At 46.6% G+C, this 13,983-nt stretch overlaps 1 protein-coding gene across 1 annotated transcript in view; it reads left to right on the top strand.

Moving 5' to 3' along the window:
• LMTK2 (lemur tyrosine kinase 2) overlaps nt 1-13,983 on the top strand; it is an 80,399-nt gene that overhangs the window by 32,399 nt on the left and 34,017 nt on the right. Inside the window, 3 exon segments of the mRNA XM_019422596.2 lie at nt 272-345; nt 4,360-4,478; nt 4,660-4,747. Coding sequence (XP_019278141.2) covers nt 272-345; nt 4,360-4,478; nt 4,660-4,747 — 281 coding nt within the window.

Below are 13,983 nucleotides of genomic sequence, written 5' to 3'. Positions count from 1 at the left end.
CAGTCTTAAAACTTGAAACCATTTTGGCAGTATTGGTTTGAAAGTGATTTTATATATATATATATATATATATATATATATATATATATATATGTACATGTACATGTATATGTATATATGTATGTATGAATTTATATCTACCTTTATTTTCTACCTTTGTGCTGACAAGCTGTAACTTTATGTTCATGTTTATACTTTAGATTTTGTATTTAATATTTATTGTATGTCAGTTAAATGTCCCTATTTAGTTTTTATGTTCTTTTTCCTACAGAAGGTTTGAAGTCCCAAGTTGCCCGCCACAGTCTGAACTATATACAGGAAATTGGAAATGGCTGGTTTGGAAAGGTAAGATGTTCACATTTACTTTTTTTCCTTCCTAGTGCTAGTGTTTAGAATTTGAAGCTAATTAAGAATTGTTCTGTGTGACATTCCACATTCTCTTTGGATGCTGTGGTACGGATTGATTCTCCTCATTATGCCTGAACCCCTCCCCCACCCCCGAAAGAGGGGTTTCGGCGTTTCCAGGTGGATACGTTTTTCCAAGAAGGCCTTTTATTTATATAGCAGATGCTTTTCTCATTGTTGGTGCAAGAACAGTAAACAGGGAAAAGAGACTGGAATTTTGGAAGCTTTTTATCCTCCTCAAGTTAAATTATTATTTTATTTATTTATTATTTATTTTTATATTTTTATTATTGTTTTCATTCTTCTCCCCTTCTCCCTCCCTCCCTCCCTCCCTCCCTTGTGATACTGAAACCACTTTAGAATTCTTGATGCACCGTAGTATTGTAATGAAAATCACGACAAAGAACTGTTCTCTCTTTCTCCTGGCCTGTCAAGGGACGAATGGTAACAGTGCTCTGTTGATCCTTTTACCACGGGGTATTCAGAAGGAATAATTTTATTACAACAGCTAGTTCCGTGATGTAGCCAGCAGTCATTCTGGGTAAAAGGTTCCTAACTGAGCAGCGATTGCATCGTAAGCAGGGTGGTCAAGACAAGATGTATGTGCGCAGTGGTCAGCCGTGTTACGCACCTTGCTTTCCATTCAGAGTTGTTTGTCAGTCCTGTATCTCTGATGTCATGCAGCCTTTATTAGTCACTGAATCTTCTAAGCCATATAGCAAAACCTATTACCTATCACATTGTTCTCAATGTGGAGGGTACAGCGTGGGGAACGATGGGTGAAGTCCTGACCTGCGTGGAGTCTACGAATGTAGCAGCAAACGAGAGAACCCTGCCCGACAAAGGCTAAATCTCTAGCTGCAGAGAGAGTGTGTGTGTGGGAAGATCAGACAGTAAACATTCAGGAGGAGGAGACGGGCCCAGAGGGGTGTGGGGGAGCCAGGTGACGGGAGACAGCATACGCATCCAGAGACTTTTACTCAGAGTGAGGTGGGAGAGGACTCGGGCGTCTGAGACCCGAGGGATGCAGCCTGGCTTCCCTTCACAAGGACCAGGCGGGCAGTTATGTTGTGGAAGGCCAAGGGGAAAGCGGGGAGATTGCTTAGAAGGCTACTGCAGTCATACGGGCGAGGTGCAGGCAGGCTTGCATGATATAGCACGGAGTGGTGACAAGTGGTGCGAGTCGAGATGGCGTTTGCGATAAGAGCGTGCGGGACTGGGGACGGATCAGATGTGGAGTCCGGGAGAGGGGGGTCAAGGATGGCTGCTGTGGCCCGGTTGGTGGGAAGCAGAGAATTGCTGTCAAGCGAAACGGAAAGATTAAGGAGAAGCAGGCGTGGAGGAGGAGGAGGTCGGGAGTTCGCTTTTGGGTAGGTTAGGTGTGCGATGGCTCGTGGGCATCCAGATGGAGAGAAGAGTAGGCAGTTGGAAGTACACACCTAGAGTTCAAGGGCGAGGGTCCAGGCCAAAGATAGACATTTGGGAGAACTCAGTGTATAGCTGGAATTCAAAGGTAAGAGGCCAGATGGAATCACCGAGACCCTGAACTGGAGGGGAAAGGGAGGTAGGGGGACTGAGCCCCGAGGGTCTGGTTGGGAGGGGTCAGCGCAGTCAGGGAGAGCTGGTGACGGAGACTGAGGTAATTGGCCACTGAGAAGGAGGGGGCGCAGGATAGCGGGGTGTTCTAAGGGTCGGCGAAGAAGGAGACCCAAGAAGATAAATGGTAGTGACTGCTGCTGGCAGACTAAGACAAGACTGGGAAAAGTGGGACTAGGCCACGTGAGGTCCGTGGTATTGTCAAAAGAGGCTGTTCGGGGGTCACGTCCTCACATGTAGGTGCAAGGGAGAAGGTGGAGACGGCTCGTGTAGACGACCCCGTTGAGGAGTTTTACCGTAAAGGGAGCAGAGATGTGGAGTACGAGCCGTTTGGGGCCGTCCCAGGGCCAAGGGAAGGTTGTTTTGGTTTGCTTTGCTTTTTATAGGCTGTGTAGCTATTTTAGCCACTTTATGCAGTAGGGGAGGAAGTGATAATGCAGGAGACAGCGAGGGGGGATGCTGTCAGAGTTCTCTTGAAACGGGAATAAAAGCAGCGTGTGGGTACAGGTGCTGGTATAAAATGGGGAAGTCCACTTCTGGTTACTTTATTCAATGAACAGAGGCCAGTTTGAAAGGGAGGAGTCAAAAGACACGTTGGGGGTTTGAACAGGAGGAGAGGGTGTGAAAGAGTCCTCCCGGGAAATCCATCCGGTGGGGAACGCAGCGGGAGTATGGGAATGCTGAGGACCCTCACAGATTTGAAACGAGGCCAGTCGCCGTGGTCGTGTGCATGTTTTGTCTACATTCGGTGTTACTGTAGGCAGGTAGTTGAGTGTTAGCAGCACTGGGGTTTGGCTGAGCTCCTAGGCCTCAGCAAGAGTGGTGAAGGGGGTGGCGGTAGTGGAGGATCATGGGCCCTAAGCTGCCAGGGAGGGGAGGGGGCCCTGTGGTAGGGCAGTGGTAGAGGGCTGCTATCGTGAATGGATCTGGAGGCCAGGTTGTGCCCTTCTTGGGTTAGACGGTTGAAGTGAGCTGGAAATCAGAGGACTGGTAGAGAAGGAGAAGTTAAAATTCAAGGTTAGGGAGGCATCTGGGTGGCTTAGTCAATTGTGTCTGCCTTCAGCTCAGGTCATGATCTCACGGGTCATGAGTTCAAGCCCCATGTTGGGCTCTGTGCTTACAGCATGGAGCCTGCTTTGGATCCTATGTCCCTCTCCCTCTCTGCCCCTCCCCCACTTGTGTTCATTCTCTCGCTGTCCCTCTCTCTTTCTCTTTCTCTGTCTCTCTCTCTCTCAAAAATAAAAACATTTAAAATTCAGGGTTTAGGACATGATCCAATAATTATTAGCTAGGTCTAGACCTGTGGGAGTTTTTTGCCAAGATTGGGTCATAGAAAAGAGTATTGGAAGTGAGGTAGAAAACCTAAGAGGTCAAGATGTTGACTGAATTGTCCCTGCTGACATTGAAGACCAAGGATGATGGCAGCGGTGGTAGAGAGAGTGAGATTATCCTGGTCTTTTCTGGAATTGATATCTGATCAGTGTTAGGCTTATGGTAGATGTACAGGCTAGTTATTTGAAACCAGGAATATGACAAGGTTATCAGAATTTCTTGTCTGTTTCTTTTTCTGCCCTTACATTCTTTAATAAACACAATACATGCTGTTCACTTATTCTCAATTTCCAGGGCATTAAAGTTAATCTACTCGATAAAATATTGAAAGCTATTTCAAAAAGAAGGCTTTTAGTTTTGGCCATTCTTGAATTAAATGAAAACTTTCACTTCATCGTCATTTTCATCTTAAATATTGTATTTTTGGAACACCTCTGTATTGCCCATTGTTGTATTTGGTATTTTGCTCGTCGTGTGCTCGTTTGCTCGTTTTCATTCATTTTGTATTCTGTTGATTTCGGTGGCATATTTTTTCCTTGTGTTTTAACTGAGGTTTCGGTATAAGATAAAGGTCTGGAATAATTGCGATGCCATAGATTTTTAAAGTCACAATGCTGTGATAATATGTACGCTGCTGTTTGTCCCTTTACTTTCTCTTATGTGAAGGAGACAAAATAACAAAACCCAGCTGAAGTGTTTTGAGAAACATTTGAGTTCTGTTTGAACTGAACTTGTGAATAACTCTTCTGTGATGTCACCGGTAATATTTGTGAAAGTATAGTACATTTTTAAAATAAATAGAAAAGAAACACGGATACATAGATGAATGCTGTCCATATCCAGTAAACAGTTTAAAACAAGGAAAACATTTTCATTTCACAAGCTTTTTCTGAGGTAGTATTTTCATAATAGAGGACCTTCTGATTGTTCCTTCATTTATTTTCCTGGATTCCATTTCCTGATGAGTGAGACCTGCTTCTTTACCATTTCGATGGAAGTGAGATGAAAACCTGTTCTTTGTTTTAGGTCCTCCTTGGAGAGATTTACACAGGCACTAGCGTAGCGAGAGTAATAGTGAAGGAGTTAAAAGCGAGCGCGAGCCCAAAGGAACAAGATACTTTTTTGAAAAATGGCGAACCTTACTAGTAAGTACCTTAAGATGTGTTTTGTAAACATAGTCCGGGGTCTGTTGAGGACCAGGTGTTTAAAATGACTTTGCAATGTATCGTATTTAAATTGTGATGAATGTTAAAATTTAGATTACTGTCTGAACAGGTGTACTCGTGTGCTCCCTGATGAATGACACGTGACTTTTCTTTTCCCCAGTGTTCTTCAGCATCCAAATATTCTTCAGTGTGTTGGACAATGTGTAGAAGCAATTCCCTATCTCCTGGTGTTTGAGTTCTGTGACCTGGTAAGTTTTTAGTGGAAATTCAAGGTCAAGCGTTCAAAACGTGACACCCAAGTGTTTTTGACAGATAGAAATGCCGGATGAGGGACTGCTTTCACTTCTGTCCCCCGTTTTAAAAACTTTACAATGTGCTAAGTCATTACCTTTTGAAAACAGTCCTGACGGACACTTACGTCAGTGTTGTTTTTACACTCCATCCCTATGCTGAGCTGTTCACGTGCATTTCATCTAATCATATTTGTCCACACTTTCTATATGATTAAAGTAAGGCTCACGGAGCTTGAGAAAATGTTATTCATCAAGGATATGCCAGAGCCAGAGTTTGGATCTCCAGCATCCCCTTCCCTAGCGCTCGAGGTCTTTCTTGACCTCAGCTAGGCAGTTTGAAACACTTTTCCCCAATGAGGTAATCATCGTACCTGTCGAGTACCCGTGACCTGTCAGGCTTTTAAAATAGTGAATGTACGTGCCGTTTAGATTTTTAAATAATTAGATGATTTTTTTAACCCAAAATTAATAGCCTCACTTCTTCGCATGACAGTATTACTGAGATTTATAAGTTGGAAAAACTGTGTTTGTGCAGTTTGTGCATAAAAGCTGCACAAACACGGTTTTTATGAATACTAATTTTTATGTGAAAAGTTCCTGTAAACATGTTTTTTTAAAAAACTGGGTTTTGATTGATTTCTTCGCATCGTCTCAGTTTTCAGAACGTGAAAACATTAAGATCGTGCACGGAAAGGTGGGAGTACATCGAGATAAACCCCCAGTTCGTTCAGACAGTATTTTCAGCCGGCAAAATCAAAACGGGCAGTAACCATTGTGGATTTTTGTTCTAATTCCAAAGTGTGATGTGAATATTCCTCTTGTTGGCAGTGGTAGTTAATTACAAAGAAAAATTAATAAACTTGATATATTAGCTTTCATTGGATTATATCAGAGTAGCCCCCAATCTCAGCGACTGCTGAGAGCAGAATGGTTCTCACTGATCTTGTACGTCAGCTCTGTTCCAGGCTGTGTTCAGCTTCACTCTAGGATCAGTGTATTTTATATTCTCTGTAGGCGCTGGGAGGGGGAGGATGTATATTCTGGTACATTCTGTGCAAGTGTATCTGTATAGGTCTTCTGGGTCAAGCATATGAGGTGGTTCAAATCTCCTGCATCCTTCTGATTTGGGAGGGCATTGATAGAGGAGTCTGAGTCTGTTTTCTATCAGTTATTAAGAGGCACAGTAGAATCTGCTCTGATTACAGATTTTCCTTATAATTCTAGTTGTATTTGCTTTGAATGTTGTGTCAAGGATACAAATTTAGAATTGATGCAATGTCTTGTAATTTTAAGCTTTCATTATTATGAAGGGACTCTTCATAAGATTAAAAGCATTACTGAGGATTAAGTCTGTGCTTTACTGATATTAATATAGTTATCCCAGCCTTTTTTGGTTAGAATTTGCCTGGTGTGTCTAAGTCCTTTGGTTTACATCACCTGAAAATAGCTTATCGTTAAAATTTTGTTAATCTGTCAGTCTTGATCACTTACCATGGAACGTGTGGTCCGTTTATGTTTATTGCATTTATGACATGGTTGGAATTTTTATGTACCTATTTTGTATTATTTTTCCTACCTACTTGTTTCAATTTTTCTGTTTCGCTTTTCTGCTAGCCTTCTTTTGGATTCTTGGTGGGTTTTTTTTTGGGGGGGTGGGGGTGGTGGTTGGTTCAGTTTTTCGCACCTACTAGTTTGGATTTTAGATACTGTTCTTAGTTTTTGGTACGATGACACTGGAAGTTACAATATGCGTATGTAATTTGACTAAGTCTAAAATTAATATTTTAACCCTCCCCCAAAGAAGCTGGGACCTCATAGAGCTTTCCCTCCATGTGAGGAAAACTGAAATCCCATTTGCTTTTTTGTCCCAAGCCCACATTTTCTCCGAACATCAAGGGTGCTTCTTTGTTGAACACCTGCTATTGGAAGACGAATTCCCACATGGATCCATGGATCCGGAGGGAGAGTTCGGTCACTGTCCTCTAGGCCTCCTTGGTAGTGAGAGCAGACATGTGATCGTGGTTATTTAGCCCGATAAACCTTTGAATGGAGGCATGAGAACTAAGAAGACGACCTACTCGATGACATTCCTGATTATTTTATTGCATCTACGTTTTGTTTTATCTCAATGTTATCAGTCATAATGTTTATGACCCTCGGTTATTACAATATGAGAACTGCTCCTTTTAGTCTGGCTCAGGCTAACTGATGTGACGGGTGATTCTTGTGCGGACAGCGTTTGAGAAGCCCTATGGTCTAGTGTCTCTGTGTGAGGAGACAAGTCTGCAGTCAGAGTTGTAGTTTTCTGAGACACTCTATGGTGGTTCTTTTGGGTCCCTAAGCTCTTGATATTTTTTCTGAATAACAATCAAAACACTCTTCCTGATCAAACACAACAAAAATGTGGCAGGGAGCATATCTACTTGAAATACCACAGTTCTCGTAATTACAAAACTATCTCAGGGCGCCTGGGTGGCTCAGTCGATTAAGCGTCTGTCCCTTGGTTTTTGGCTCAGGTCATGATCTCGCAGATTGTGGGTTCGAGCCCCCCATCAGGCTCTGTGCTGACAGTGTGGAGCCTGCTTGGGGTTTTCTCTATCTCCCTCTCTGCCCCGTCTATTCCTGGAAGTTTTATTAGACATTATTGTTTTTCCTGGAATGGTAAAAGCTTCTGGATGCTCACCTTATGTTGTCTTCTAAATGGTTCAGGCGATGGGTTTAGTTTTAGTGCTATTCTAATTCATTTTTTCACAAAGCTGCTTGTTCTTTTTGGGAGTAGTAGTTTAACCTACTTTATAAAGAAACTGAAACATTACAAAGCACACAAACAGCTCCTTTACAATTACTATAAAAAAGTCAGAATTGACAAGATTCAAGAGTATTCTTTGTATCTTTGTCATTATACATTTTTTAAAATGTTTATTTTTGAGAGAGAGAGAGCGCGAGCGAGCATGAGCAGGGGAGGGAAAGAGAGAGAGAGGAGACCCAGAATCTGAAGCAGGCTCCAGGCTCCAAGCTGTCAGCACAGAGCCTGACGCGGGGCCCAAACCCATGAACTGTGAGATCATGGCCTGAGCCGAAGTCGGACGCTTAATCGACTGAACCACCCAGGTGCCCCTTATGTAAATATAATAAATACATGCTTTTTGTTAACATTCTTTTTATATGGTTTTTACCCAGGACATTTAGGTCTCACATTTAAATGCATATTCTCCAAGTACTTATTAGACTGAGTATGCGGAGAATATTAACTTACCCAAAGTTGTACTGGTTTCCGTATTTTGGGGTGAGGATTATGCATATAGCCCTCCAGAATTAACAAATAAAACTTTTTTTTTTTTTAATTTTGTACACCCATTCAACAAATACGACTCCTTGAAACATTTTATGTGAACCTCCTAAGTCGTCATGGGAGAACGTTCACTCCTGTAGCTAGAAGTTTGGAAAGAGCCCCTCACCCCCACCAACAGCTTTCATTGGCGGTGCAGAGCTAATAGCTATTTTTAATTTAAGTGCACTGCCCAGCGGTACGTTGATCAACAACAAAACCTTAAAAGCAATCGTTTCTCAAAAAATTACAAGTTACCACACGAACCAGGAATTTCACTTGTAGGGACATATATCCAAAATCATGGAAAGCAGCATCTCAAAGAGATGTTCACACGCCCCTGTTTATAGCAGCATGATTCGCAGTAGCCAAAAGGTAGAAGCAGTTCAAGAGTCCATTGGTGGATGAATAAGTAAACAAAATCGAGTCTATACCGTGGAGTATTACAGAGTCTTAAAAAGGAAGGAAATGCTAACACCTCCAACGTGGATGAACCTTGAGGGCATGATCAGTGAGATAAGCCAAACCGCTGGAAGAGGATCCCGCGTGGCTCCACCTATGAAGCATCTACAGCAATCAGACTCACAGGGACCGAGAGTGGGATGGTGGTTGCCGGGGACCGAGTTGGGAGAGATGGGGAGTGTGCCTAATGGGGACACAGTCTCAGTTTGGGAAGATGAAGAGTTGTGGAGAAGGACGGTGGTGACGGTGGCACCGCAGCGTGAATGCTCTTAATGCCCCGAACTGAGCACTTACCAGTGGTTAAGATGGTAGTGTTACGTTACCGGTTTTTACCACACACGTGCAAATCGATGATTACTTACTGTTATTTAAGGTGCCATCCCAGCTGGTCCCTGTGCTAGCAGGATGCTAGGAAGTGCTCTGAGTGCCCAGTCTCCTGTCCAGGTAGAGGCTGTTGACCCAGGGAACCCTCCACCTTGCCTAGCAGCGAGGGTCACGTTTGTGTCATTGGACAGTTCCGCGCTCATCACCTCTGGGCCCTGCTAAGCTTCAGAGGGAGCGGGGTCACCAGCTCTGAAGTCCGCTTGCCCAGGCTCGGTGTGTGCAGTGGCTCCGTGGCAGGAATGGTCAGGTAGCATCATCCCGGTGAACCAGAGAGGGCACCCACCTGCGGGGATGTCCCCCCGACGCACCAAAGCCTCGCTTCAGTACCGAGCCCTGCTCCCGGCCTGGATGCCCCACAGCCCTCCCAGAAATAGGCCATCCAGAGCAGAGGGGCGTCACCTGAAGCAAAACCGCCCACTGGCAAGGATCCAGAGGACAGAGGGTAATAGCTTGGGCTTGGTCATAAGCAGCTGCGGCCACAGTGAAAGGAGCCACTATCTTCACATGTTCTTAGTAGGTCAAGAGCTATTGAATGAACATTGGCCTTTCAGTCGTCATCAGGCGGTGATCATACGCAACGATAACGTCTTTTAAATAGAAAGGAGAGACTATTTTTGCACTTAAGTCATTCTGGTGATGTGGAATTACCGGTCTGTTGTTGAAAAAGCACTTTATCTTAGGCTTTTTATGAAAGAAAACGAAGAGAGAGCGAGTCTGGTAGCTGGACTGTAGCCACCAGTTTGGAACGCTCATGGTGCCGTGCTCAGGGAAGGAGCGATGATTGCGGGGTGCTGCCTCCGGCTTTCTGCCATGGAAGGTGCACACCACTCGCTCGTGACTGTCCAGGCAAGGAGATTGCTTTTGGGTAGGGACCACTCATTCAACAGAAGCGTACCAGGCACCAGCTGGGTACGAGGAGCTGTGCCCGGCGCCCTGGGGAACACAGGCGGGTCACCCGGGTCCCTGTGTTTCCTACCTGGAGAGCCAGGCTGGCCCGCCTTCAGATGCTCATCCTGCCACTCGTGTGTCACTCTGGAAAGTTACCTGACCTCTTTAAGTCCCAGTTTAGGCCTCTCTAAAATGGGGATAATGCCACCTACCCTGTAGACTACCCTGACCATTAATAAGCTGGTAAAGTAAGTTTTGGAGCACATGGTAAGTACTCAAGACATAGGAGCTATTTCTATTCATATTTAGTTACTTAAATTGATCGCAGTTAGTGATTGAGTAAAGGTCTGAGTAGTGTGTATTGAAGTATGGCAGTTCTGGGCACCTGGCTGGCTCAGTCGGGAGAGCATGCAACTCCTGATCTCAGGGCCATGAGTTCAAACCCCACATTGGGTGTAGAGATTACTTTTACAAAAAAAAAAAAAAAAAAGGGAGAAGTATAGCAGTTCTAACTGGGATCATTGGAGAAGGCTAACTTTGGAGAAGGAGTTTGCTCGGCACGCAAGAGCAGTTGGATAGACCTCCTAGGGGGAACAGCCCCTCAGCCAGTGTCCCCCTGGGGAGCCGGGGTGGGGGGGGTTGGGGCGGGAATGTACGTCCTGGTGAGAGAGGCAGGCTGACGTCTGCTGGAAAAGATGAGCTGAAAGGGTGAAAAGCAGAGACAGGCCACTCTGGAGCCCAGACCGAGGGCCGAGGTGGCAGAGAGAGGAGTGCAGGTTACACATTGCTCTGTCTTAATCTTTCTGAAGATTCATCCGTTTCGTTGACTCTTGTCACCTGACTCCGAAGCAAGAGACAGTATTTTCTTTGCGAGGGAGCGTTCTTTTTGGCTTTCTGATCGCCGATAAAGCAGAGGACGAGTTTCTGAAAGGAATTAGCAGTAGCCACATGAGAATGGGAAAGAAGTCCGTTTGGGGTTCTCGATGTGCTGCATGTTCCTCTGTGGGGCTTGCTTTAGTCCGCCTCTTGTCAGGAGTCAGGGCCACTTAGAATCATGGGCTCTTAGAGCCGAAGGAACCTTGGCCATGCCCACCAAGAGGCCTAAGGAAGGGATAGCTCTAGCCGGTCTGTGCCGGACCTTGTGCTGGGCACGGGGTATCCGTTACTCACTTCGTGGGTGTTGAGAGCCCTTGTGAGGTGGGGTGGCAGGAGCTCCATTTTACAGATAGGGAAACTGAGGCTGAGGGAGATGAAGGTGCTCATTGAAGCGCCAAACCCAGGCTTCAGCACCAGGCTTTCTGTTCTTCTTTCTTTGTCTGGTTAATTGGCTTGCCTCAGGTCACATGATCACCAGTGGCAAAGTAGGGATTTTAATTTATGGCTTAACGTTATTCTGTGTGTTTCTATACCACGTGGTTTAACGGTTGTACATGTTTTTTCCACCAGAGGGAAACCTGCACTTTAGAACTGTCCTTTCGTACAGAAGATGCCTAGTTAATGGGCATGTCTTAGTTACAAATGTGTTCATCAAGTAAGCCCATGCACGGGGAGCCTTCTAGGTTCTGGGCAAAGATGAATGGCATGTCCCTGCCCCCACAGAGCTCACGAAGAAGAGAGGGTGTGGGGTAACAGTGGAACAGAGGTGCGTGTGACAGGGTCCCTGGCCAGAGGCAGCAGAGAGGACGACGATGCAGCATGATCAGGCTTGACAGTGAGGGTGTCCCTGAGTCCTGCTGGTGGCCTCTCCCTTCCTCACGCCTGGCTGCCGCCCTGGGCTTTGGTGAAAGTAGGCCTTGCCCGGGACTTGGCGATGGGTTGGACGTCTAGAGACAGAGCGGACTCGAGGACGAGGCCTTCGGTTTTGGTCTCACCCACCGGGAGGATGGTGATGCCATTTCCCGAGACGGAGCAGGTTGTCCGAGGTCTGCATCAGACCAGCTCGACAGAAGGCATCCAGGAGAGGGTGTCAAGTCAGCAGTTGGGAAGATGAGTCTGGGGCTCGGGAGGAAAGCCTCAGGAGGGCTTTGAGCCTGAGAAGTGCATTAGAGATGATTTTTAAAGCCTTGGGGTGGGTAGAGTCACCGGAGAATGAGTGTCCGCAGTGGCAGGATGGATGGAGCCCTGGGCGGTGCCAACACTTGCTGATGAGCGAGAGGGGGAGGGGCCAGCACAGGGGCCTGGAAAAGGCATGCCAGTGAGCTAGGAGGAGACCGGGAGGCGGGGGGGGGGGGGGGGGGGGGGGGCGGGGGGGCGGGGGGGGGGGAGGGGGGAGGGATGACTCTACCCTGGCAGTGCTGGTGGAGGGGGGGCAGCAGCGGCGGAGCGTGGGGGAGGCGTGGGGACAGGGTCATGAGGGAGTGGGATCCCGGGAGGTGGGCCAGCCAGTGCAGACCAGGCTTCAGAGTGCACGTGCGAAGGGGGAAGGGGAGAAGGGGGAATGGGACGGCCGGGGCAGGAGGAGTGTGGAGGCAGAGGGAGGCTTGTTTGGTTCCTGGTTGGACTGACCTGAGGGGTGTCTGAGCGCGTGAGCACAGGGGTGAGTAATCCGTAACAACGGCGCTTGGCGCTTGGTGCGTCGGGGGATGGACGCAGGCAGGTGAGGGCTCGGGGCCGAGGAAGCAGCCTCCGGCGGGCGGGGACACGGCCAGACGGGTACTGGGGCGTTGGCTTCGTGTGGACATTTCCTTCCGTCAGTGGGGGCCCAGTATGTGGCTGTTTATGCCGGTCTTGCACCCGTTCATTCCAGTTTCGTTTAAAAATCATAAATTCTCCCCCAAAGTCCTCCTGTTAAAAGTATAAGAGACTGTAATTTTGCACTCCTAGAACTCCTCGCTGGTTGCGTTTTCGCATTGTGATGAAATGAATTCATCGTTCGCGGTGCCCCGAAGAAAGCTGCGTGGCCCTCCTGGTGGCCCGGGCTGGAATTTAAGAGGACACTAGTGCGCCTCTGTCTGAAGGTCTGCGGGCCGCTCGGGGCGGTGCGTGAAGTCCTTCCCGGCCCCGGCTCCGCGCAGTCCTGAGTGCGGCGCTTTGCTGCCACCTAGTGTCATACGTCCTTCTTTTCCAGGCTTTCTGGGAGGGTTTGGGGGAGGATCTGAGAAATTTTTAAGACTTGGATAAAGGGAACGATTTTAATTCAGAATATATTGCTGTTCTTGGTGGGTTTTTCTTTAAATAAGGGACCAAAGTAATAATCCCTGTCTGCTCACCAAGTACCACGCAAACATAAATAAAGTAAACCTGGCGTCTCAATACGGTTTTGTCTGTTTTGGATAGAATGAATCCGGTTTTGGTATTTATTTAATAGAAACATTTTTACTGTAATTAAAGATTTTACGCTGATTTTTCTTCTAAATGGTGGCACCAGGAGAGCCGACGGTCTTTCTAGAACATAGAACCAACCCTGGGTCCTGCACAAACCACCACGAGTCCCATCGGGCTCCTCCGTAATCATTGGTGTCAGCTCCTCACCCAGCTTAGAGGTGTGTTTGCCAGCGTTTTGCTAACTGCTGACTTTGTCCCCCGCGCTGGGGGTTGGGGTCGGGAGAGGCCAAGCTGGAAACATTAGGGGCGGTAACATTCTTAAGCAAAATCCCCTTGTGCTTGTTATGCATCTTCTGGTGAGATTTGGGGAGTGAATTACTGTGGAGAGAAGACACCTTGAGCACGGTGGATGGTGATGAATATCCAGCTGCCGCTTGAACAACATGGGTTTGAGCCGGGCAGGTCCCACACGTAGAGTTTTCCCGACAAATACAGGCCAGTGCTGTAAATATATTTTCTCTTCCTTATCATTTTCTCCACACTTTCTTTTTTCTGGCCTACTTTATTATAAGAATATAGTCTATAATATATGCCACATAAAAATATGTGTTAAGCAACTCTTTGTTATCAGTAAGGCTTCTGGTCAACCACAGGTTGCTAGTGGTTGAGTTTTTGGAGAGTCTGAAGTTCTGTGTGGATTTTCCACCGCTCGGGGGTCGGTGCCCCAACCCCGTCATTGTTCAGGGCTGAACTGCACTTTAGATAACCTTGAAAAATAACTCCACCCACTCTGCCATTCTCCCTTCATGGCCAAAGTCACTTGCAAAGTGTTCACTGTTTGCCAGCAGCTTCTGTTTGTTTTGAG

This window comes from Panthera pardus, unplaced genomic scaffold, assembly GCF_024362965.1.
Source record: "Panthera pardus isolate Hobbes unplaced genomic scaffold, ASM2436296v1 HiC_scaffold_4, whole genome shotgun sequence".
In the NCBI taxonomy this organism is placed as follows: Eukaryota; Metazoa; Chordata; class Mammalia; order Carnivora; family Felidae; genus Panthera; species Panthera pardus.
The sequence above is the reverse complement of the archived record's forward strand: the minus strand, read 5'-3'. Positions and strand labels throughout refer to the sequence as shown.